At 27.6% G+C, this 26,181-nt stretch overlaps 1 protein-coding gene across 1 annotated transcript in view; it reads left to right on the top strand.

The window, feature by feature from the left end:
• The window catches only part of LOC107453392 (RYamide receptor), a 46,188-nt gene extending 29,236 nt beyond the window's left edge, over positions 1-16,952 (top strand). Inside the window, exons 2-3 of the mRNA XM_016070212.4 lie at positions 6,700-8,409; positions 16,259-16,952. Of these exons, the coding sequence (XP_015925698.1) occupies positions 7,678-8,409; positions 16,259-16,750 (1,224 nt within the window). The 5' untranslated portion in view covers positions 6,700-7,677 and the 3' untranslated portion in view covers positions 16,751-16,952. The remainder of the gene's footprint in view (positions 1-6,699; positions 8,410-16,258) is intronic.
• The last annotated feature ends 9,229 nt before the right edge of the window (positions 16,953-26,181 follow it).

The following is a 26,181-nucleotide window of genomic DNA, read 5'->3' as shown; positions in this document are numbered from 1 at the left end:
GACAACTAGTATATTTTTTCTCATTTCAGACATAATTGCTCAGTCAAAATTGGTTGAGCTTTTTCTTCTAAAAAATTACTATTTCATGATTGCATCTTTATAATTGTAAGATAATTCCGTTGCTAAAATTACGATTGTCTTACATTAACCAGTGTATAATAACATTGTGATAGCACATTGACTGGTGTAAAACATGATTAAGCAAATTATGTAGAGCAATTTTACGCTTTTTTTAAAATTCCTAATGAATATTGATAATAATAAGACAAAAAAGCTTGATGCAAATAAATATATATTACTATAAATATTAGAATAAAAAAGATTTTTATTTTATGTACTACTTGGAACTTTCTAAAATCTTAAATTTTGAGACCAAAGTCAATTTACAGTTACGAAGCCATAAAATACGAACGTAAAGTATATTGGGTAAAAAAAATCTCCTCATTTTACAATTTGAGTTGTTAAACTTATTTTTCGATTTTTTTTCAGTAATATTTATTTTATTGTACTCAAATTCAAATTAATAATGATTTAAATAGCCTATATTTATTGTCAAACATTACTTTGAAATCTCAATGATTTATCCCAACGAAAGAACATTAAAAACTAAATCTAAAGTTCATAATTGCATTTAAGTTTGTGCATTTATAAAGTAACCTAAGAAGCATAAAATTCAATTTAAGGGCTTTAGTCTAGATAATAATTCGATTACTTAAAATTGCTTTTTGTGAAAGCCACTTATATCATGCTTACATGTTGTGAGTTAAAAACAAAAGACTACAGAAAACAAATGACACTTGACTTTTCTAGAAGTTTAATTGAACTTAAATGATTGAAAAAAAACTTTTTTTTTTCGTTATTTCGTGAAAGTTATCCCTTTCTCTATTTTACATTACAATATTACCAGCATTACTATTTGAATAAATATATTATTCTAAGTAATTTTAAATGGTTATTAACAATAGTATTTAATGGTTACAACTATTTTCAGATTTTATAAGATAAGCTTGTCTTATAAGACATATATGTTATAAAGATTTATATGAGAAACATAAATTAATTTATATTTACTTCAAGTGACAATAATTAATGATCTTTATCTTTTGTTCTTTCTGTATTTTAATTTTTTTTGTGGGAAAGAGAAGTAGATCTATTTTTAGTTCAATAAAAAAGGGCACTAATTAATGATGCACTTATTTTTTTCTTTGGTATCCTAAGCACAAATTGAAAAATATTTACTTTAATGACAAAATGATAATAATCAATGATACAATGATTTAAGTCCTTTCTATTGTATTCTATTAATCTATCGATCTACAATTACTCAAGAAAATCTACAAATTAATCTATATTTACTTGTATGAGAAAGGGCAATTATCCCTATCTTCGATGAAAAGGGGTGCATTTATTTGAATGTTTAGTATGAGAAACACAAACTGATCTATATTTAGTTTTTTAGTAATAATTATTGTAATAATTAATGGTACAATAAAAGTACAATAATTGTATAATAATGTGCATATTAATGAGGTAGCATGGTAATAATTAATAATACATCGTTATGAGCTACGAAACTTAAAACTTGAACATATTTCTTTGAGCATAGGTCTTAGTATCTTCAGGTCTTAGTATCTTTACCTATATTTTTTCTCTAAGTTGTGTAAAAATAATTTAAGATAATTTCTTAGGAACATAAAAATATATTCGAATATGTGTATCACATTTTTACGACATCAATAGTTTTCTTCTAGCAATTTAAAATAGCTGCAAATAAAATGGAATCGAATATTTAAGAAAAAATACTTTTTAATTTCCTGATTAGCATTTAATTTCGTTTCCTCAATTAAATATTTTTATCGTGAATAATACCATTTGTGTATTCCATTCATGCTTCTTTTTTTAATTTAATAAAGAAGAAAAACAGGCATTTTTTTTTGAAAAAAAGAAGATTTTACTCTCACTAAAATATATGGAAGCTTTATTGTTTAAATTTACATTTTCTTGATATAATGATAATAATTTAACCTCATCCTTGTTTCTCAGTTTTTTTTATTCATTCTATTGCTAATTTATAACACTGTCATTCGGTTGGAGCTGAAAAGAATAACAGAGATGTATATATACATATATATATATATATATATATATATATATATATATATATATATATATATATATATATATATATATATATATATATATATATATATATATATATATATATATATATATATATATATATATATATATATATATATATATATATATATATATATATATATATATATATATATATATATATATATATTGTAAGTAAATTTCACTCAAATGTAAACTGTTTACTGGTTCTGATAACTTATTTTTTTATCTAAACACTTTCGAATATTGGTATCATAGGGACAAAAATAATTGCATATTCAACTTATTGTTGTTGCTTCTTTTTATATTTTTAGCCAAAATGCTCCTCTGTTTTAAGTTTTATCGAGAAGAAACATTCTAATTTCAGCTAAAAGTTTTATTACATATCTTTTTAAAGAATTATTGTTTTTATAGAGTATTTATATTTTTAAGAACTTTTCTCTAGATTCTTTGAAAATGACACTTTTACTTGAATGAAATACAAATAAAAATGAAGGAAATACTTAAAAAAGAATCGAATCATCAAATTACTTAAAAAAGGTTTTCAATATCACTGAATGAGATAAATATGATGCATGTTTAAAGAAAAAAATTATTTTATTTCCTAAAATGAAATTGAATATTCTTATTTGCCTCCTACTTTATTAGAGTAAATTTTGAGCAAAATAATTTCTATCTAAAAATATTCTTCATTATTTAAAAGATTCAGAAAGTTTTCTAAAGTTATATACAGAGTTTTAAAATAAAACTCCACTCTATATAATCTGTGTATAATCCACTCTATACTTTTGTAGGAAAAGCTAAGCTTGAAGATAAATAAAAAACTTTTTATTCAAGTATAAGATCATAAATTCTAAATAAACACTTCACTTTTTGCATACAGAATGGAATTTCGAAAATTGAATAGTTTTTTAAACATTCACAATTTAATTTCGAAAGTACAATAAAAGTATGAAATACGGAAATAATGCTGTTAAAATAATGATATTTATTATAATTAATACATTATTATATTAACTTTCTTTACATATAAGCTGTTTACAACTAACACAATATGCCATGTAGTCAATTGTACGTAACTATTATTCTATATATTAGTCTGTATATAACTTCTACTCTATACAATGTCTGCATTACACATAACGTGGAAAATAAATCATAATTAAATTTCTTTATTTAACTTCCATCTTTCATATCCTGTTTATACTAATCATATAACTACATGTAAGTTATACATTTTATTTAACTTTATTTACTACATGAAAATAGATAATAGATAAATTTACTCTTTCTGTATCTTTCAAAGCAATTGGAAATCAATTAACATTCCAAACAATTAATTTGAAATTACTACAAACTGTGAAACTTTAGCCCGGAAATTAATTGCGTCCCCTAATCTCCGTCACGTGTAGATTTGGGATTAGCATAAGAGGAATCTATCTGACTGGCTTTCGTCTCATTTACTACTTTGCATAATAATGCATAATTTTACGTTTTAGTAATATAAGAGTACTAACTCGTTACATAATACGATTGTAAATTGCAAAGTGTGTTCTTTGAATTGAATTTTATATTTTTAGGAGAGATTTTAAAATGTGTTTTTCAAAAGAATTTAATTTTTAAATAAGAAGAAAGTAGGAGACTTTGGGAGAAAGTACACTGATTTTTTTTCCTTTACCGTAATTGTGAATACAGAAAAGTGCAATTTTAATTCTGTTTTTTCCTTCTTCTAAATATTTTTTATTCATTGTTTTCCTCCTTTAAATATTTTTAATTCATTTCAAAATCTGCATGTTGTCAGATATCCTGTCTTCTTCCACGCCTTCCCAATTGCTTTGAATTCAATTCTAACTTTTCCTCCCCAAGTTGCTTTAGGACATCCTATTTTTCTGTTGCCTTGAGTGCCACATTCAAAAACATTTTTTACCATGAACACCGCACCGGTTACCCTACAACCGGAGTACAATAAAGCAATGATTGTTAACTCCAAATATGGAGAACACTGTATTATGAACTCCGAATTTCATTGCATCCCTTGCAATCTTCGTATCAACCGTATAACAATTGTATCAACTGTACATTGATTTAATAAATTCTAAGATCATCGTAGCAATTGTAAAATCATTGTATCTTGGGCACAAGGAAAAACATACCAGTGTAAAATGAATCACTTCCACTAATGTAAGAAAAATTTGATTTTCGATGCAAGCAAAATATATTTTAAGAACATTTTACAACACAATAAGCTAAATAACAGTACAGAACTTAAGAAATGAAATCCAAAAACATGGATTCAAAATATAATAATTTTAAATAAAAAGTAAAATAATTTTAAAAGTAAAATATTTTTAAATATTCTACTTCCCGACGGTGCAACGCATGCATGGCAAACAAAGGCGGAAACTTTGAACATGTTTTGTGCCATTTTCACATATCATCTTCCGCAACACATGTAATGAAATTAACAAATATATATTCAGCTGATCATAGTCTTGTGTCTGTTTGGTTCTTCTACCTGCCATATCACTTTCGCATGACATTTTCGACCTTGGGTTCAACGCAATTCTAAATCTTATCTACTTTAAAATTTGTCCCAATAATCCTTGGACACCCTGTATAGATACTACTCTTAAAACATGTTGTTTCTTGTTTTCTGATTTTTAATAGTTCGGTGCTAAGCTGAAGTAGGAATTTGCATCATCTCCTCGCCATCTTGCTGTGAAAATTCAATTTTAACCCTTTGACGCAGATGAGACTTCGATATCTATTTTATAAATATCATTTTATATATCTCTAACTACAAGCAAAAATATATTTTGGTATTTTTTAGGTTCAAAAATCCATTTTATAGTCACTAAAAAAATGTTAGGTTTTCTGAATTATATTTGCGTTAAAATAAGAAATTCAAGCAAAGTAGTTCCATTTTCTTTTTATTCACGTTCAAAAAGTTTATCAATAATAGATTTGGAAAAGTAAAAGAATTTCAATGATGACTAACCGTTTGTCTAAAATCTAAATAACTACGCATTTGAGATATTATTGTTGGAAAGTGAGCCATGATTAGAAGATTTTAACTTTGTCATCGAAAAAATGGCCGTAGGTTTATGCTGAATTTCATAGCCAACAATTATTAAAATGATAAATATAAAATTATGTACTTATTTTTACTTTAAATACAAAATAATGAAGAAAAAAATATTGAAAATATGTTTAATAAAAGTTTTGTATCTAACGGCTAAAATCATTTCTCGCTACGGACTGTCAATTTTATGTAACTTTGTATCAATGATGATGGATAAATATATTCATCAATAACCTCAGTTGCATGTAGTTTTAAGTATATAAATTCCCATGTGAAACAATAACGAGCATTTCATTATGCATTTCACTAATGTAACAAAAAAGCAATCTAAATTGTTTAAAAATGAAACTATTTGAACAGTTTTAATGTATTTTTTTTTCATTTCGATTTTGGAGCTATGAAGACGGAAACACAAAAAATACAAGGAATATAAAAACAAAGAAAACAAACTCAATTACTTGTAGAAAGGAATTTTATTTTAGATAAGGAAATTTCCATTATCTCCATTTTCTTGCGTTGTGAAAGAGTGAACATATCCAAATTATTAAAGTAACAGAAACATATTTATGCAGCAAATATTTGAATTGCAACTCTCTGTGAAACAAATTTAAGTGCTTCTAGATAGAATGTCAATACAATCCGCTGCTTTTATTACCAGCGATCATATCGGTAGCAATTTGTGAGCATGATATCTAATGGTGATTGCTAAGTAAAATTACGACAATTTGTTTACTTACATTTCAATAATTACAAATATTTAACAAATTACAATAATTACAGATATTTTCTAATTTTTTATAAGTAAAAGAAATAAAATTTGTTATTGATTAATTATAAAAATATTTACGTTCAAATTAATAACTTATGAAAATTATCAAACAACGAGAAATGTATATTTGAGTTAGTTATTAAAATGTAAAACTGAATTCGAATCTAGGTTGTGAGATTTATATAAGATTCAGAAATAATATCAGTAGAATAAGAGTTAGATAAAACTCAATTAAGAATAATAAGAATTACGTAGCAAATTCTTCGTGAGATTATCTCAGTACGGTGCTAAGAAGTAATTAATTCAATAAAACTTAAATATAATAAAAAAATATTACATTTTATTGCATATATTTATTGTTCAACTTTTTTTAAGCTTGAACAATAAATATATGCAATAAAATGTAATATTTTTTTATTATATTCAATAAGTTTTATTGAAATAAATTATTAGCGTAACGTATTAAACGTAAGAAAAAATAAATCAATATCTTTACAAAATTTTTATACTTTAAATAAACTTTTTTTCAATAATATTATGTATTAATTTATATAGATTTTCAAGAAAATAACATATTTATTTATTAAATAATATAATATATATTGACAGTGAATTATAAAAATAAAGTCAGCATTATGGTTGAAAATCAATAAATGAAAAATTTATGAGGTCAAGTTAATGTCTTTATTTAATTTCTTCTTTTTTTCAGGATTCTAAGGAAATAATGAAGAGAACTCTTCGTTCTTCAAAAAACTCTCTATTCAAGTCTTTCAAGGATTTTTTTCCAACAGATTGCAATCGACTTCTTAAGTTTTACAAAGTTTAAACAAATGCATTAAAAAGAAGAAAAAAACTCAGCAAGACATTGAACGCGTTTATGAAGAATGTATGGAAGAATTTCATGAATATGTCCTTATTTAAATTTTAAATGATAATGCATGTAACTTTGGTAAAGGATTCTCCCAAGAAATGCATTAAAAAACGTCAACATGTTCTGAATAAGAAATAGAGTTTAAATAATAAATATATTGCTTAAAATATATTTTAAGCAAAAATCATTGAAAAAAAATCTGTGTAGTCTGGTAATACTTTGAAATATAAAGAGTATTAAATTTTTAATGAAATTTTGTTTCAGTTTTCAAAAGTTCTGAAAATAGAGATAAACATTTTTTATTAATAAAACTTTTAATATTGATATCTGAATGCTATTTTTTGTCAACACAAATTCAAAATAATACTTCAATGATACTTCCATGTTAAGAGAAAAAATGTTTTTCACTTTTAAACTTAGTCTTTATAAGTTCTCTCAAAATCCATATATTATTTTCTGTTAGAATCATTTGAAATATAACTATTTTATTATGTATCAAGCTAATCAATAATTTTTTTAACGAAATTATTTCAAATTGCTACCACATTCTTTGAAAATGGTTAAACTATTTTCTCTTTCAATAGTACTTAGTCAAACTTAGATAATGCGCAAAACTAACGTATCTTGTAATTTCTTCGAGAACAATGTCTATTAACCCATAATATTGATCAAAATATTAGATATGTCTTAAATTTGATACCTGTTAATATATAACACAACCTTAGATAATCTTAAAAACTATAACTTTTAACTGTAACAGTAACTAAAAAACTTAAACTTTTAACACTTATCCCATCCACAAAATTTATTTTAACCATGAATGATACAAACATATCAGATGTATTCATATTAGAAGGCGATATGAGAATACCAAGTGTGCTGGAGGCCATCATGTATATCATGTATATAACTGTATCTGTGGCCGCAATCGGTGGGAATGGAATGATATGCTACATAGTATTGGCATACCAAAGAATGAGAACAGTCACCAACTTTTTCATTCTCAACTTAGCTGTAGGCGACATCATGATGGCTTGTCTGTGTATTCCATTTGGATTTGTGTCCAACTTACTTTTACAGTATTGGCCTTTTGGTGCTGTTATGTGTGTGCTGGTGTCATACGCACAAGTGGTGTCAGTCTTCATTAGTGCTTATACCATGATTGCAATCAGTATAGACAGGTACATAGCGATTTTGTATCCTTTAAGACCAAGACTTACAAAATTGCAGGCCAAAGTCATCATAGTGATTGTATGGTTGGTTGCTCTACTTACTCCATTACCAACAGCTGTTCTGTCCAGACTAGAAGTACATCCAGCATGGAGTGGTGAAGAAAATGGTACGATTCGGTATGTCTGCATGGAGTCTTGGAAGTCTAAAGAGCAAAGATACTATTATAGTATGACTCTCATGGTACTGCAGTACTTTTTCCCTCTTTCAGTGCTACTTTATACATATACAAGAATAGCTATAGTTGTTTGGGGTAACAAGCCACCAGGAGAAGCAGAAGACATGAGGGATCAGAGATTGGCTGCGTCAAAAAGAAAAGTAAGCTATTGCATATTTTGTTGGAGTTATTTACGCTTATTATTAAAACACAAGCTCGTTTAGTTTTCAGAAGAATATATCGCTCATGGGCTTCAATAGTGGCACAACTAAAAAAAACACGCGTTTTGGACTGAGAACTGGTGTAAATATAAAAATACACATTCTTTCTGCAGCAATACTAGTACAACTCATAATTCAACTTAAAGATAATCTTCGTTTAAGCAAACTAAAGCATTTCCTATGCATTTTGCTTAGCAATGAAAACTTTAAACCCACTTATCTCAAAACTTTATTTTTTGAGTTGTGCCACTATTGCAGCCGATGAGCGATATCTGCATATTAGTAGTATGTTCGATATATACGAGTAATTTATAGCTTCGTTAATCAAAATTGTAATGTTATTTAAATCTGAAAATAGCGAATAACATTTAAAACAAGGACTTTTAACACAACTAAAGCTAAAGAATTTTTTTACAATACAATTTTAGATGCGGCAAAATTAAAATATTCTTATGACTAAATGAAGGGTTTAATTAGTTTTTCTGAACGTTAGCTAGTTGTTAGTAATACTACTCATTTAAAGAGTATATTAAGTGAAACATTAATAATTTCTGGTACACAGTACAAAAAATTATTTTTTTTAAAAAAGTAATTGCAAACAATTAATTTTTTTAAAAAAAGGCTGCAAGATCATTCCATAAGAAGGTTAAACATTTCAACGTTAATTAATTATCCCTATTAGAACAAAACTTGCATTTTATATGTGGATTGAAAGATTATACGCCCTTTTTGTCATCAGATTTTCCATTAAACAGAAAAAAGAATAAATTGTGCCTTATGGGACTTTCTTACCTAAATATTTCAATAGGTTTTGACTATTACTCAAAATTAAAATTAGAAATTTTTTTTTTGTTGATATTTTTTAGTTTTTGCGTAAATCATTTCTTTTTAATAAATTAGAGTCCTTTGAGTCGTTTTTATTTAAATGAATTTATATAAGAGACAAATATAACAAATATTTACTACTCATCCATAATTCCTCAGAGTATACGCTTTAATTTTAATGTAATGAAGCTCTTAGATTGAAAAGAATTTTAAAATCGTTGAATTATTAACACTCTTTCACAGCTCTGATTTGATTTGATTCTGCTATTTGTTAGGTAAATATTATTAATACTTAAATATTCTTCTTTAATTTAGTATTTAAATTTTGCATAAACTAAATTCACATTTTTTAAAGAAAAAAATAAGTTGTTTTCTTTAAAAAAAAATAGTGTTTATGAATGAGAACTCTACAAATGCTAACTACTTTTTTTTCAATTTTGCTAACATTTTTGTGGCCGTAATAAGGCTTCTGTAATTATACATAATTATTTGATGAATTTTTTTACAAGACATGTTATATAATTATCCAAATTAGCTGCTCTTTTCATTTCCATAAAATACCAAAATTGTCTGTGCACCTCTGAAAGAGAAAGGATAGCAAAACAAACATGAAAAAAAAAATTGCATTTTTCTAGATTTTTTTATTATTTATACTATAGGAAAACTAGCAAAAGGCAAAAAATTCTTGATTCCAATATTATATCCAGACGGTACGTCTATGGTTATCCTTCACTCAATTAATTTGTAACTACACTTTTATTTTAGTTTTGTTAACACATCTGTTGTTATCGCGAAATTTCTGTACTCATAGATCACAATTTGATTAAACCTTTTGCAAGCCACATTCTGCATTAATTATAATTAATCTAAATTAATCTAAATAATTCTTTTAAATTAATCATAGCTTTAATTTCCATCGAATAGCTGAAATGTATATTAGTTTATGAAAAAAATGTAAGAAAAACAAAATAAAAAAGTGCATTTTTCTAAAAAATAATAATATTAATACAATCAATTATTATATTTAAATTATTTTTTCATTTTTACTACAGAAAACATCACAGGATAAATAAATACTCCAGTTTAATATTATATTTAGACTATATAAGTCTGCGACTTAAGTTTAGTGCATTAATTTGTATCTATACTTTTATTCCGGTGTACTTCAAATTTATTAAAGCTTTAAAGCAGATAATTCTCACGTGTCAACCAAGTAATTACAGGCTGAAGGTGTGACCAAGACGGAAAGTTTCTAAATTATAAGGAAGTTAATCGTTTTCAATTAGTCTTTCACGCCTCATTCACTCGAAAGCTGAAATACTCTCGCGATTTTAAGCCATCTTCTATTACCTGATAATCCTTTTTACACCACATAGGAAACTCAAGTCAAAATTGACTCTACAAACCTTGTATTTTTCTTGGGAATAAAACTTTGCGGAAGTTCATTAGATTATTTTTAAGTAAAGTTTTATAAGTTTCACCGAAAATTGAAAATTGTTAGAAGTTTTGTTTCTTAAAATGCTTTTGGTAAAATAGTGCGAAAAGGGTAAGAAATAGATTAATAATTGCATCATGTAATTTTTTTCAATGTATTGTGATAAAGACAAAATTATTAAAGTGAATTAGTTACGAAGAGATTGGTTTCTAGAATTTAACAGTTTAAACTAGAAATTCGAAAAGTAAAAACCAAATAATTTTAAATTTAAAAACTACACTACTAAAGAGTATACAAAAACTATAAAATGAAAAAAAGGAGTAAAAAAAAAGTTAAGTACGTTGCTAATGATGTGTCGTCCATAGAACATTGAAGTTTGACAGGGGCCTTTTTTTACAGACACTCGTCACGATCCTTTCAGTTGTGTTGCAGTACATATCTTTAGTCGGAACAAATTCTTATTCGCTTAGAAGTCCCTGAAAATGTAAAATATAACTTTTCGAAACATATTAATAGTGTAAAAATTTTAGTATAAAATCGTTTTATACGGACAAGATATTCTTGATAATCTCGAGAAATAGTTTATGTACTGTATCATTAGCACAATTCATGTGTTTACGACTTGTTTGTGAAATTGTTTCTGGCTTTTTCAAATTTTGGCCCAACAAATTTGCCTTTCGTGTTCAGTTTCATATTCACATTTTTGATTCGTGTTTTCCCATTTTCGTTTTATAGTTTCATATTTGCACTTGAATCTGAGATTTCATTTTCTACTTCATCTGCTCTAATATTACTTATAAGAAATAATATTTTACTGACATAGAATGGAATAACAGGTTCTACAATATTGTCATTAATGTTTTTAATATAAATTAATACACAATCAGGCTCTGAAAGACAATCTTTCAAATCTGAATGAGAAACTGCTTCTAACAAGGGCACTGTTTATTCTAGCGTTATACATTTCTAAGAAATGGGGGAGATGCGGTGACCCAGAGAAATTGAGCATTTGTATCTCAATAAGGTGGCACAGGTTCGAATACAAACGTTAGCTGGCTGAAACAAATTCTATTCCCAGCTCTAACTGACCATAGTGCTGATGTAAAATATCTTCAGTGGTAGATGAAATAGAGGTAGTTCGAATTCTCTAACCGTCGGACTAAGCTTTTGAGGTTTATGTGGTTTTCCTCTCCATGTAACGCAAATACAGGTTAATTGTATCAATATATATATATATATATATATATATATATATATATATATATATATATATATATATATATATATATATATATATATATATATATATATATATATATATATATATATATATATATATACTTAACAAATTTGCAAATGAGGCAAGTTAAAAAGTTGTACACTTTACACTTCTTCTTAACCGGAGATATGTACTTAATTTATGAAGATATATAACTCATTTAGTAAAAACAGAATTATCTCAGAAATAATGAAAACCACAAGAATCAGAAATGAACTATTTTCAACAGTAAGAATCAATTCTATACTATTTTTAAGAACACGGTGGGAAAAAAAACCTTTGATGTTGAAGTTCAACTCTTTCCCTGCCAAATAACAAAAAAAAAGATAGACTTCTCCTAGAAAGCCATCACTTTATCAGAAAAGTATTCCTTTTCATTGTTAGAAGAGAAATAACACCGAGTAAGAACAAGCGCATATCTTGAATTACATTACAACCGTTATGTATTGCAATAACATCTGTCATTACCACTCTCTTATCGTCCGTCTGCAAATTTATGACCTGACGATGTTAAACTTAAACACATTCTTCGAACAACATTAAATATCTTAGAATTTTGAATAAATGTTATTATGTAAATTGATGGAAATAGACTAAGAACTCCTAGAATCCCTTGAAATTTAAGAATAGAATTCTTGAAATATCTTCGTTTCACAAATGGAACACTTGGTTTTAATCTTATCCCTTTAAAAGCTTATAAGTATTGCAGTAATATTAGAAAAATTGGATTTTTGGCAAATTTTATTATAAGAGAGAGAAAACTTTTCAAATTATGTCAAATTTCTAAAATTCATCAGAAAAAAGTAATTATTGAAGTAAGTATTGAAACGGAATCAAACTAAACACAAAAAGTTCTTCATAATGCAAATTTTAATTATGGGTAAATTAACAATATTCCGAATTTAATTGCGAATTAAATTCAAATCCCAAGTTCATGTTCCATTTTTGGAACATTAGCTGGTAAGCAATTAATTAATACAATGACGAACGTCAGCGACCTAAAAATATCAAATATGAATGATTTTAAATTCTACGTATTTGTAAATTTTAGTAAATTAAGTTAATTGGATCGTATTGGAAAGCTAATTCCCTAGTAAAATTTGAAAGTTTGAAAATTTGTAACTCAATAAATTATCTTCGCCTTAAATTCTCTTAAAAGAGAAAATGGTAATTAAGGGTTAGTATTAAACATATTTTTGTATGCATTCCTGCACAGGCACATATTTTTTTATGTCATAAATCAGTTGCTCAAATGTGTGCGTTGAAAAATACTAGTGAAATATGCTTAACGCTTAACTTTCTTATTAAAATTTTTTTACATCTTTTCTTCTTTACCGTTGTATGCTCTTTTGATGGAGCACACGATATTCATTTTTTATAAGAAAAATAAATACAAATATAATTTATTGATTTACAAACTGTATCATTCCTGTTTTACTTGGGATTTTTTCTTAAATATGAGCATCTTATCTAATTTATTAAAAGATACAGATATATAAAACTTAAAATTATTTATATTTCATGTTTTTTATGCCCCTGACGTATAATACAATATTGTAACCCTGACAATATTGTGTCAATTAAATACTATAAACAAATATTTCAGTTGGCAAAAACAGTGTTCTATCTATCTCTTATATAAATGTATATCTAGTTATATATGACCTAATATGATAAAATCCTGTACTAGCATACTTTCGAAATTCATTATTCAAATAATTTACTTTTAAGCATGCAAATATTTTTACTTTAATAAATATTAACATTTCATGAACAAAAAGTCTTATTTATCAATTAAATGAACAAGAACTTATCAATAATTTAATTCAAATTTCATTATCTCAATAGTATTGTAGTGAATTAATAATGTTTGATAAACTTTTTACACCAGTTATATTCGTATTTATGCGGGTGCATATAATAGATATTTACAGCAATATGTAAACGATATGGTACTTCATGCATATGATAATGTGTACTGAGAAAACAAGCATGACCAAAACTACCAGAATATGACGAAATGTATCTTGTTTTTTGCCCCATGGAAACACTAAAAGGTTCGGTAGTTCTTACCAAACCGCTTGTAATCATTTTTGTAAAGTTAACAAGAAAATATGATTTTATTATAAGTGATGAAATTTGGTAATTTTAATCGTGAGACCTTAAAACATGGCATGAAAATCATTTATTCGGTTAAATTTATTGTTCAACTTAGTATTTTTTACTAAATATGTGGTAATGAAAATACTATTTTTGATATCATGAATTTCCGATACACCATTAATCTATCAATGGAAACCGTAATCATGTAAATGGTTTAAATATCATATATTTATTTTTTTAAATTTTTTTTAAACAGGAATTAGGATTTTTTTACCGGAAATGTCCTTACAGTAGGATAATTTTACAAACATTTTGTTGGTCATGCGTAAATCATTCTAACTCATAATACATAGTTACATCTATATATTGCTTATAAAATCATCAAAAATCGAGACTGTCCTCAAATCTTCGAAAACAAGTACTGTATTTTATTAAATATTATTTTTCTGGTTCCATTAAGGCATTTAAACTGATTCATATATCAAAATATATCCCGGAATTCTATTTTCGGAAAAGATAAGATAAAAAATTAAAGTTGCAATTACATGTTACATAAAATTGTAAGAAAAACTGGTTGTCAGAAAGATCAAACTTAAAATTCTTTTTGCAAATGTCAACAAAGAATATGTTTTCGCATAAAAGCAATTTAAACTGTCGAAAACATGTGCTTCGTTGATATCCTAGTTTCTGATTCATACTTTATAATTGCTTTCACCTTCGAATAAAACTGATTTAATGAAATATTGATTCATTATATATTTTTCCTTTGCATGTGACGTTTACTGAAATATTGTATTTTGAATTTAATATTTTTCATTAAATTCTGTATTTCTAACTGAGATTTGATTGTTTTCATAATTTCACATCTATATTGTCTTTTTCTAAATTTTATGTAATATTTACTCTTTTTGTCAATCGTATTCAGAAAAAGAATTCCGATAAAATTACCGTAATGTATTATAATGACATTTTTAATAAAAAAAAGAAAGAAACATAACTTTGCAGATAAAATCAAAATATACGGTATTTAAACGATACATTGGGGAATTTTCCCTTCATAAAAACTCTGGGTTTTTGAAATTATAGTTTTTATAAGCACATATTTAGTAAAAAATATAATACTAAAAAATTAGTCTAACCGAATAAATGGTTTTTATGTTATGTTATCGTGGTAAAATTTCTACATTTTACCACATTAACCAAATTTTATTACATATTATAAAACCAAATTGTAATTTTACCAAAATTTTAATCAAAGCGCTTCGGTGAAAAATACCGAGGTTTTTGTTCTTCCCATGGAGCCAGAAACATAGTATTTCTTTTTCCATATCATGAGAGTCTTTACAATAAATTTTTTTAAGTGTACGCTTTCTTACATACATAAGCAAAATATTAAAGCATATAAATGTTTATATAAATAATAATTCTCACTCAGATAATAATGCCTCCGTAAAATTAGAAAAATTAAATATACGAAGAATAATAACGTCTTTATATCAAAATCTTAATGATTGAATGGCAAAATCTTAAAGAATGAATGTCAAAATGTATTGTCACTATCTAGATAATTGAAATTTACGTTTAAATTTGCGTTAAAAATAATTTATTTAACTGCTTATTTAAATAAATTTCTAAAGATATTTAGACACTTCCGAAAATTCTTCCGTGAATATATAGCATTGCTTGCAAGAAAAAAGTACAATACTCGAAAATTATATGTTTAAAAAAATATCATATACTTATCATGTGCAATACCTTATCATATGCATAAAAATACCTTATCATATCGTTATCAACAGGCGATGAAAAAAAATTATCATTTCTTTTTTAAAAATCCATAATATCTTAGATCTAAATTTGTAACATCTCTATTATATTTCAGATGGTGAAAATGATGATTACAGTAGCTACATATACCTATCATATGCAATACCTTATCATATGCATAAAAATACCTTATCATACCGTTATCAACCGTTCAAACTTATCATGCCATTATCAACCATTAACATACCTTATCATACCGCTATCAATCGTTTACATACCTTATCAACCGACGATGAAATTTACAAAAAAAAAATATCATTTCTTTTTAAGAATCCATAATATCTTAGATATAAATTTGTAACATCTTGATTATATTTCAGATGGTGAAAATGATGATTACAGTCGTCACAGTATTCACTTTATGTTGGCTGCCTCTGAACATGCTAATAGTGGTTGGAGACCAAGATGAGAGAATATGGCAATACAAGAACATCGTATACGTTTGGTTTGTTTGCCATTGGTTAGCGATGAGTCATGCTTCTTATAACCCCATAATATATTGCTGGATGAATTCGAAGTTTAGGGAAGGTTTTCTGCAAATTATTCGCTATTTCGCTTGCAAGCGCTTGCGAAATCGATGCTGTGAAGAGAGGAACTTGCACCGTTGCAATACATACTCTACGTATACGAGTGTGAGGAATTTGAGTGTACGGGGAACGTCTCCAAAATTACATCATGAAAATGGTCATGGTAATGGAAAGTGCAAATTTGATCGTAGTCCTACGCCTTCTACAAGATTAATGGTGCAACACGTGTGTAGGTATGACACTTGTGTTTCCGAAGAGGAAATATTCAAAGATACTGAAGTGTAAAGATCATGATTATGCATCATAAAGTCATTCGAATATGTTTGTGTTTATGTGTCTAAGTGTTTTTATGTTTAACATGACTGTTTTGTGCAATGTGTTTTGAAATGTAAAGGCCTATGATATTTGTGATAAACGTGGCCCTGTACCGATAACCGAATAAATGGTGCAAGGTATATTCAGCTGTTTTAAAAAGCAGCAATTTTCAGAGACTTTGAAGTTCAATATTTATTCTCACAGATTATTATGATTATTAATAGTCATTATTTTTTTAAGTTATTATTTATTGGTTTACTTATTTAGTTGTTCGGAAAGCAATTTAATTAATTCTTATCAGATGGCATAATTATATTTTATTCACCGTCGCCAACTTCATACTTATGCCGTTATATATATATATATATATATATATATATATATATATATATATATATATATATATATATATATATATATATATATATATATATATATATATATATATATATATATATATATATATATACTAGAGGGCTCCTCCCCCTGCTCGCTACCGCTCGCCAACCCCCGATAACTGCTTCGCAGTTACAACAAAATTAAAGTCGTTTTCTTGGAGATTAGCTGACAATTTTTCTGCAATAACATCACATAGAGAGAATATGATAGGATTGCAATATGTCAGAGGTCCTTGTTATCAGCATTATAAACTTATATAATGCAATTTTAATACAAACAATAATATAAACTTATGTAAAGCGAGAAAGCAATATTATTTAACACATTACTATAGGGCATTAGCCGGAGATTAATCTCCGTATTCGAAGCAGACGTGGTAGAGCCTAAATCGGGAAGACTATATTTGAGGGTGCCCCTTGATTCGCGGTTGATCACCAAGCTGGGCGATGTTGAAACCGAATCATGATTCTGATTGGTTTAGATTTTAGCGTTATTTTTAAATGTTCAACGGTAATGTGATTTCAGAGGTCCGCTAGTTCAAAGTTGGATACCGGCTGGTAACGTTACTTTTTCTTTCGGTCAATCAGATCGAAGGTATGTGGGCAGTCATAAAAAGGGACTTTAGAAAAAAATGTCATCGCCAGTCCGGTACCACAAACGCCATTTTCGATTCGTATTTCGCCGAATTTATGTGGCGATGGAGGTACACAGATTCTATTCATGATAAATTTAGACAGTATCTAACTGCTATTAGAGAATTCGGTGCACCTAAATCTGAGGATATTCAAGCTTAAAGAAGAAGTGAGTTGTTTTTTTCCTTTTCTGTCTGTGCCTACTCCATTAATTTTTATTTCGATTCAAAATGCATTTTCTTGGGTTTATTAATTTGGCTCATATCGGGTTCATTGAATTTTATAAAGTTTTGGCCGATGTTTTGTTGAAATTTTCCAATGTTTTATTGAAATATAATTATATTTTGATAGCCATTCCTGTTACCACGGTGTTCCGCGCAAACAGGAATGGCGCCAAACGTAAGTCGCCAATTTCGCCAAGGGGCAACTTCAAGTATATTTTTACCCCTACTAACTCAAATCATTGTTGATCTTATAGGATGCCGGACGCTCCCTATATGGTGCTTCATCTCTCCCCCCCCTCCGAGTAATTTAAAATTTAAACTGAAAACAATTAAAACCTAATGAAAAAGAACTTTAAAATATGGCAAACAAATTAAAACATGTAATATTAATAAGTTGATGCTGCGTAATACTTCAAAAGCAAAACCCATTGCAAGTAATTGCCCAATTAACTGCAATACTGTCAACTGACAAAATATTTTAGTTTCAATCAGACTAAAAGCAAATTATATAATAAAAACTTTTTTAACTGAAATTCGACAAATTAAGTTAAGCAATTTAATTTTTTTGTCATATTGAATACTAATAAAAAAACAAATGTAAAATGAAATAATTATGTTATCACTGATCAATAAACATTTTTGTCTGAATTGTTATAAAAAAATAAGGTGAAAACAATGAAATTAAAAATTATTTACTATAGATCTCTGAATATTCACAAAACCTAGCTATGTACATTTTTCATTGATTTTTTTTCCACATAATTTTGCGTACCAATGATTTGCACTTTTATGCATTATTTAGGAAATATCTCAAACAAATATGAACTGTTAATTAATATTTCTGGCTGAGCGATTTTTTGGAAGTAAGTAAAAAACAATTAAAAGTAAGAAAAAACAATGATAAAAGTAAAAATTATTTACAAAACCTCCTTATACAGGGTGTCTCAGTTAAGCGTTTCAATACTTCTAAGAGGGGTAGGGGGCATCCTGACGACTCGAAATCATATAGCAATGTGGGGTCGGAAATGCTTTCCTGAAGCGGTGACGTACACAAAAGCACCATAAAGAAAAGAGACCGTAAGTGAAAAATCGCTATAATAATACATTGAAAAAATTATATGGCCTCCTCGGTCACCCGACCTATCCTGTCTTGATTTCTGGAGTCATATGAAAACACTGGTTTATGACACCCCTGTTGATAATGCTGGTTGCAAGAATCGCAGTAGCTGCCTGGGAGGTATATGCCTGGAGTATTGCAGAATGTTCGAATGTCCCTGCGCCGGAGATGTGAGGTGTACATTGTAGCCGGTAGCATAAACTTCGAGCACTTACTTTGGCCCATGTACCATATAATTTTTTCAATGTATTATTATAGCGATTTTTCACTTACGGTCTCTTTTCTTTATGGTGCTTCTGTGTACGTCACCGCTTCAGGAAAGCATTTCCGACCCCACATTGCTATATGATTTCAAGTCGTCAAGATGCCCCCTACCCCTCTTAGAAGTTCTGAAACGCTTAACTGAGACACCCTGTATACAACATTTTTTATCAATTTCTTTTCCATATTATTCGTTTTCATTTAAACGTCTTGACTCTTCAACGTTTCTTCGCCGCGCATTTCGCTGTCGCGTATTGATAGTACTGCGATTATTTTCCCGGTAATTTTGTACTGCTAAATTATGTCGCTGTTGATATCTCCTAAGATATTCACGGTGATCCATTTTTTATAAAAGATAAGTATTTTAAAGTAAACTCTATTCAATATATTTCACGCATTCAACACAAAATAAAAATCGCAACAAGATTTAGCTGGTAAGTTTAGTTGTAACATTTCTGCAGACAGCATTATTAAAAATTATTACCTTTACACACGCATGCGTTCTCAATTTTAATTGGCTGTTTTGTGCGTAACTAACCAGGAGTCTTCTGTGATTGGCTATGAGTTATCATTCCACTCTCTTCTTTTTTTTATATATATATATATATATATACTATGTGGCATAAGTATGAAGTTGGCTCATGAAGACACAATGAAGGTACTATTTAATGATGCAAACCTGTAAAAAAATTTGAGAGATCTCTGAAACATTAAATATATCAAATTTGACCATTCATGGTCAGTTGATAAAATCTAATGGTGTAATCTCAAATCTCGACTCATGTGTTTCTCATTCTCAAACAGAAAAAAATTCATATTGACGTTTGTGAATTGCTTTTTAAACGTCAAGAAAATTATCTATTTTTGAAGCGCATCTTCACTGGACACCAGAAATGGGTTGTCTATAGTAATTTTACAGTCTCTACAATTTTTTAGACGGTTAAAGCGTTACTTCAAACAAAAAGGTCAGAAGTCCCTTCGATCAAAGAACAAAAATTTTATACTACATAGAAAAATGCTTATATCAGAAAGATTGCGGAAGATATTTGACCAGAATGGACGTTATATGAATCAATAATTTTTTTTCTCCACTGAAGGAAAAAAAATCTTTCATTTTCATTTAAAAAAAGATACTTTCCGAACAACCTAATACTTTTTAGTCAAAAAAATATTTTTTAAGAAAGAACATTGAGGTTAGACAAAAATAACTCTGTGTGATTGAGTTAGAAACATGTGTTTTCAATGAATCATAATGTTACAAAAGATTTTTGGTAACATATGAATATGAGCTTTGTGAATATTTTAAATGAATTTTTTATACTTAACATTTGTAATATTAAAAATTAAGTATTTAAAAAACAATGTTCTTTTGTTTGAAAATTAATTCTGAAGAAATAAATGTCTTACTGTTGGATTGTGGTTTCATACTTTATTAATATCCCATAATAACACATTTGCTAATATTAATTCCGTTTTATTTATTAATATTAATTTGCTAATATTGATTTGCTAATATTAATTGTTAATAATAATTATTCAAAAACTCACTCAGACGGATGGATTTTAATAGACCAAAAATATTAAAATAATAGTTTTTCATAAATATACGTAAGAATTTGGATGTAAACATGGTGGACAGTAAGTAAATAAATATGTTATTGTTTAGAGAGAGGTGCTGCTGAAAGATTTTGCGACAGTCCCGCAAAATCCGGCAGCTGTTTCTCTCTCTAAGCAATAGAAAAAAAATTCAAAAACATCAATACTCACCCATTCATCAAAACATCAATACTCATCTGGCAGCTGTTCCGCTCTCTAAGCAATAAAAAAATTCAAAAACATCAATACTCACCCTCTCATCAAAACATCTATACTCATCCGGCAGCTGTTCCTCTCTCTGAACAATAAAAAAAATTAAAAACATCAATACTCACCCACTCATCAAAACATCAATACTCATCCGGCAGCTGTTCCTCTCTCTAAACAATGAAAAAAAATTCGAAAACATCAATACTCATCCAATTTTACAGAAAAGATGGTTTAATAAAAATTGACATTCGGTTGTAGTAGAATATTCAATTATTTTATTCATTATTTGCAGCTAAAAATACAGCACTACGTACCGGCAACAAAATTGCCAGAAACTATAGCAAACAAATATGGAAAAAACTCAAAAGCGATGAAGTTGGAGGCGGAACATCACCTTTTAAAACTTAAGATAACATTGGCGAGAATAGAGCAACGGTTGGCATCGTCTGTGCAGCCTATCTATGTTTCAGTAAAAGGTTAAACTAGCCAAACTTGTCGAGAAAAATGATTTTAAAAAATGCGAAAAAGGGTTCACTGAGTACGTGACATGAATATAAAAAAAAAAAAATTGTTCTCGAAGCTTCGGATTGAATATCGAAATTTCGAATTTTCAAAAGGAATGAGTTACCTGAAAGACACAGCTGAATCTGCAGGTGATAAATTGCTTGCAGGGGTGCTGACATCCTAATGATAGTGAGCTTAAGGGGTTGATGAAAAGAAATTCTAAATGTAAAAATCAGTGAAGCAACACATACATTCCTACTGTAAAAATTTTTTGGTGAGAGTGAAATTCATTAGAAGGTAGCATCAAAAGGTAGCTGTTTACAAATGGAAATAAAAGGAATAAAATCGCTAAATAAAATAAGAATATTGTTAACAATAAATAACAAAATTAAATTAACAATAAATTCAAATTAATATCAATGATTCAAAATAAAACCAAGTGCTTTAATAAAAAATAATAACAATGCTTTGAAAATATTCGGTACCATTGTATTGTGAAAATAAGATATTAAAAAAAAAGTTTAATTAAAACACCTGAATTTAGTTATTCATAATTAATCACATGAATTGTTTAAAGAGGTAGTATTTCAAATCAGTCTAAATTTACTCAAATAATGAAAAATTATTAATTAGTTTTAAAAACTACCATATTAAAGTAACAAGATCAAATCAATGAAAATCTTTGGTAATTAATTAAAACATAAAGTTGAATCTGTCAAAAGGTTAAGAATAGAAATAACTCAAATATTAATTTTGAGGTATATAGCCCATAGGTTATATTATATTACAAATGTGGTATATACCACAATGCCTTCTAAATTTGGTTTAAAACTAATACTGTTAAATTTTGGTATCCAAAAAGCATGCTGTGAATCGGCATCAAAACACTTATTATAAAATAAAAATGAATTCCACAAATTAGATCAATGACTTGACTCTTTTGCTTAGACATAATATATTTTCGCTAATCTAGTTAAATTTATAAGTCACTTATTTCAGATTTTTTTTTTATTTCGCATACTGTTCTTCCAAAATCTGAGAATGGACCTCTTTATAAATGTACTTGTGATCGAGTAAATGCATCTTTCATTTTTAGATGATACCCAATTTTTCACTGTTAGTTAAGAATTAACCCTAAATGTTAGGAGAAAAGAAAGAATTCACTGATCATACAAAAGTATTGCTAAACCAAAAAAAAAAAAATTTTGTGCTAGAATTTTTTATTAATGTTTCTAAGTAACATATAAATTCAGGTAGCACCCACAAATATATTATAAATGGGTTTTTCATTCCTTGTTAATTCCACGAAAAGGATCAATGACTTGTCACTTGACGTTTGAAAATTAAACATCTTTGTTTATCTCATTGATGTTATAATTCACTTGTTTCAGACTGTTTTTTTTCCTCGATTTTCGTGCTAGACCTGTTCTTTTGTTCCTACATAATAAGACTATGGTCCTCTCTATAAATGGGTTTAAGTTGTGTTTTTCTCTTTTAGATTAAACATGCTTTTACACTGTTAGTTGGAATTATTCCTAAAAGTTACGAAAAAAAGAACTCACTGCTTTGACTCATACAATAGCAATACTAAACAAAAAAAAATGTAAGCGTGATCCTTCGTTATTAATGTTTCTAAGTAATATATAAATCCATGTAGCATCCACAAATATGTTGTCAATTGGCTTTTCAACACCTGTTAATTCCACGAAATGATCAATGAGTTGGTTTTTTCGTTAAAAATTTAGACATCTTAGTTAATCTCATTGAAGTTATAAATCACTCACTTCAGATTTTTTTTAGTTATTTTTTTATTCCAATGTGGTTCTTATATTCCTTCAAAATGTGTTTGTGATTGAGTAGTTGTGTCACTTTCAGATGAAACCTTATTTTACGCCCAATTTTTCAGTTAAAAATAGCCATAAATGTAAAGAGGAAAAGAATTCATTTCTCTAATTCATACAAAAGCAATGCTAAACACAAAGAAACATGTGCGTGCGTGAGACTTCATTATTAATGTTTCTAAGTAACATTGTCAGTTTTTAAAATTAAGCCATCAAATAAAACTTTAGTTATTTTATTTATTTATTGTGTTTCCTTTAAAACATTTGGTTGTTTACCAAAATACATTCTGTACACATAAGATACTAGTCCTCTTAGATATCTCCCTAATCCCACAGCTGAGACAAAATAAATATTTTCTTTACACATGAGCAAACTTATTTTTATAACTCTTGTTTTTGTAACTTCTTAAGGATGATGAATGATGAAAATGGCTTTCATTTCTTTACATTTTTCTTCTGGTTTTTTTTCCGTTTGTGTTTCATTTATTTCGTTTTATAAATATTACGAAAATAATTAGGTTTCGCTCTGAATAAGAAGTACACATTTCTTCAAACATTTTTTATAGAAAAATACAACGGCTAATTATCGTCAATATTAAATCTGCAATTTAAAACGTAGATTTAGATTTAAATGCCACGAAAGAATGGAATTAAATATAATTACACTCTTTTCGAGAGACAAAATGCAATAAAGCAGAAAAAAGAAGGTCCGTTTTTTTAAAGCACTTATGTCATTATTGGTGCTATTATTTACGTCAAAAAGTAAACTTTAAGAAACCAATGTATAATTTAAACATTTTTGGGACAGTTAGTTCATTTGTTTAAACTAAAGGTAGTTAATATAATTGGCTCTTATTCCTTTGTGATATAAAATTTTTAAACTTAACAAAAAAAAAATCCCATTTCATTTTCTCTAGCTTAAAAATCCATACCTTTAAGCTTTTTTTCTGAGTTTTTAGGAAACAGCGAAAAAGGTGTCACATACTATCTTCGATAAATACAAGCAAAATTATAAAATTCGCGATAGGATGATCATTAGGAAATGTAACAACAAAAATATGGAGAGAGATCAATTACGAGATAAGGACCGGGATAGCCTGGTCGGTAGGGTGCTGGGCCCATGTCCGAGAGTTCGTGGGTTCGAACCCTGCCGGCCGAAGACTTCACGTCTAGTAAAGCGACTCACGTTAAATCTGTCGAGTCGCAAAAATCCTCCATGTTCCCATAACAAATCAATAACTCTGGGGGTACTGGATTGGAGATCGATCGTTCTCTGACTCAGGTCAAAATTACGATCTGTGGATGAATGGCCATAGATGGCGCCACTGGAAAACAAGAGCAATCGCACCCCCTCTGCCTAAAACAGGCATACGTCAACAACAATTACGAGATAATTCAGTTGTAAATTACACCATATGTGAATTGTGAACTATATATATAGCATAATAAGAAAAGACAAAAAGGAAAAAAAAAAAGAAAAAAATGAAGAAAATTAATAAAAACAATAATGAATTTTTTGCGGTGTGCTGAGGAGAAGATTATAACTTTTATTTTCCAGATTTTTTTAAATTTTTTCCCCTATATTTTTTCGGATTTTTTTTTCCTTCAGATTTTTATTATTTTTAATTATTAATATTTTTCTTTTTCCCTATTTGCATTCTTCTGTAATTATTTTTAACGTTTGCTCTACATTTTAAACTTATATATGCACGCCTTTTTAGAACTACGCTTTTTTCGTCTGAGTTGTTAACCTAAAAAAAGAAAACGCAGAAGCCAAACCGAAAAAGTCTACACATGCAGCATTGAAAATTGTATAAATGTTTTTATGACTAATTCCAATAAAGTAAGAAATTAGTATTTTAAAATTTCAAAACGTAGAGCTGCAGTTTTATGTATATTTTTTGTTTAATTAACTTGTTCAAACATGCTCAGTTCAGTTTAAATTCTATCTTCTTACCGTTCGCAAGCTAAACACAGAAAAACGTTGTATTTTAACTATTGGGGGATGATGTATTATGTTAAAACTTTAAATTGAAACACTGATTTGTTCAATGCTTAGTTATTTAGAAATAAAACTTTTTAAAAAAATCTTTTAACTAGATATTTTGATAAAGAAAAGTAAGTTCCATTCTTATTTACTAATAAAAAGTATTTTTATTATTGAATTTAAATATAATTTTTGAAAAATTTAAATTTTTCGCCTTTGACTAAAAGGTCTTTTGTGTTCGCAAGTATTATATTTCAACACGTAAAAATTCTTCAGCAGAAAAACTGCTGAAATATTTTTGTTTAGACAGTTATTTCATTTAAATTATAAAAAGTCTTTTGTATTTGGAAAAAAAACATTTACAAATTTGTTTTCAATTTTATTCGAGCAAATACATTCTGCGCAAAAACATTTAAAACACATGCTATCCATTCTCGCCTATAAGAAATAAACTCGAAATGCTTTTTATTAGAAAGACAAAAAGATTGTAATCTTTGAGTTTCACGACAAACAATGAGTCTACGACTTAGAAAATATTTGAAACAGAAAGGTGACTTTTTTAAAGCAACAACTGAAATTGTAATTTGAAAGTCGGTAGGGGGAAAAACTTTTGATTGTGAATTTCTTTTT

This window comes from Parasteatoda tepidariorum, chromosome 6 (genome assembly GCF_982258835.1).
Source record: "Parasteatoda tepidariorum strain Cologne lab strain chromosome 6, Ptep-v5.0, whole genome shotgun sequence".
Taxonomy (NCBI): domain Eukaryota; kingdom Metazoa; phylum Arthropoda; class Arachnida; order Araneae; family Theridiidae; genus Parasteatoda; species Parasteatoda tepidariorum.
Note: the sequence above shows the minus strand (reverse complement) of the source record. Positions and strands in the feature narration are given on the sequence as shown.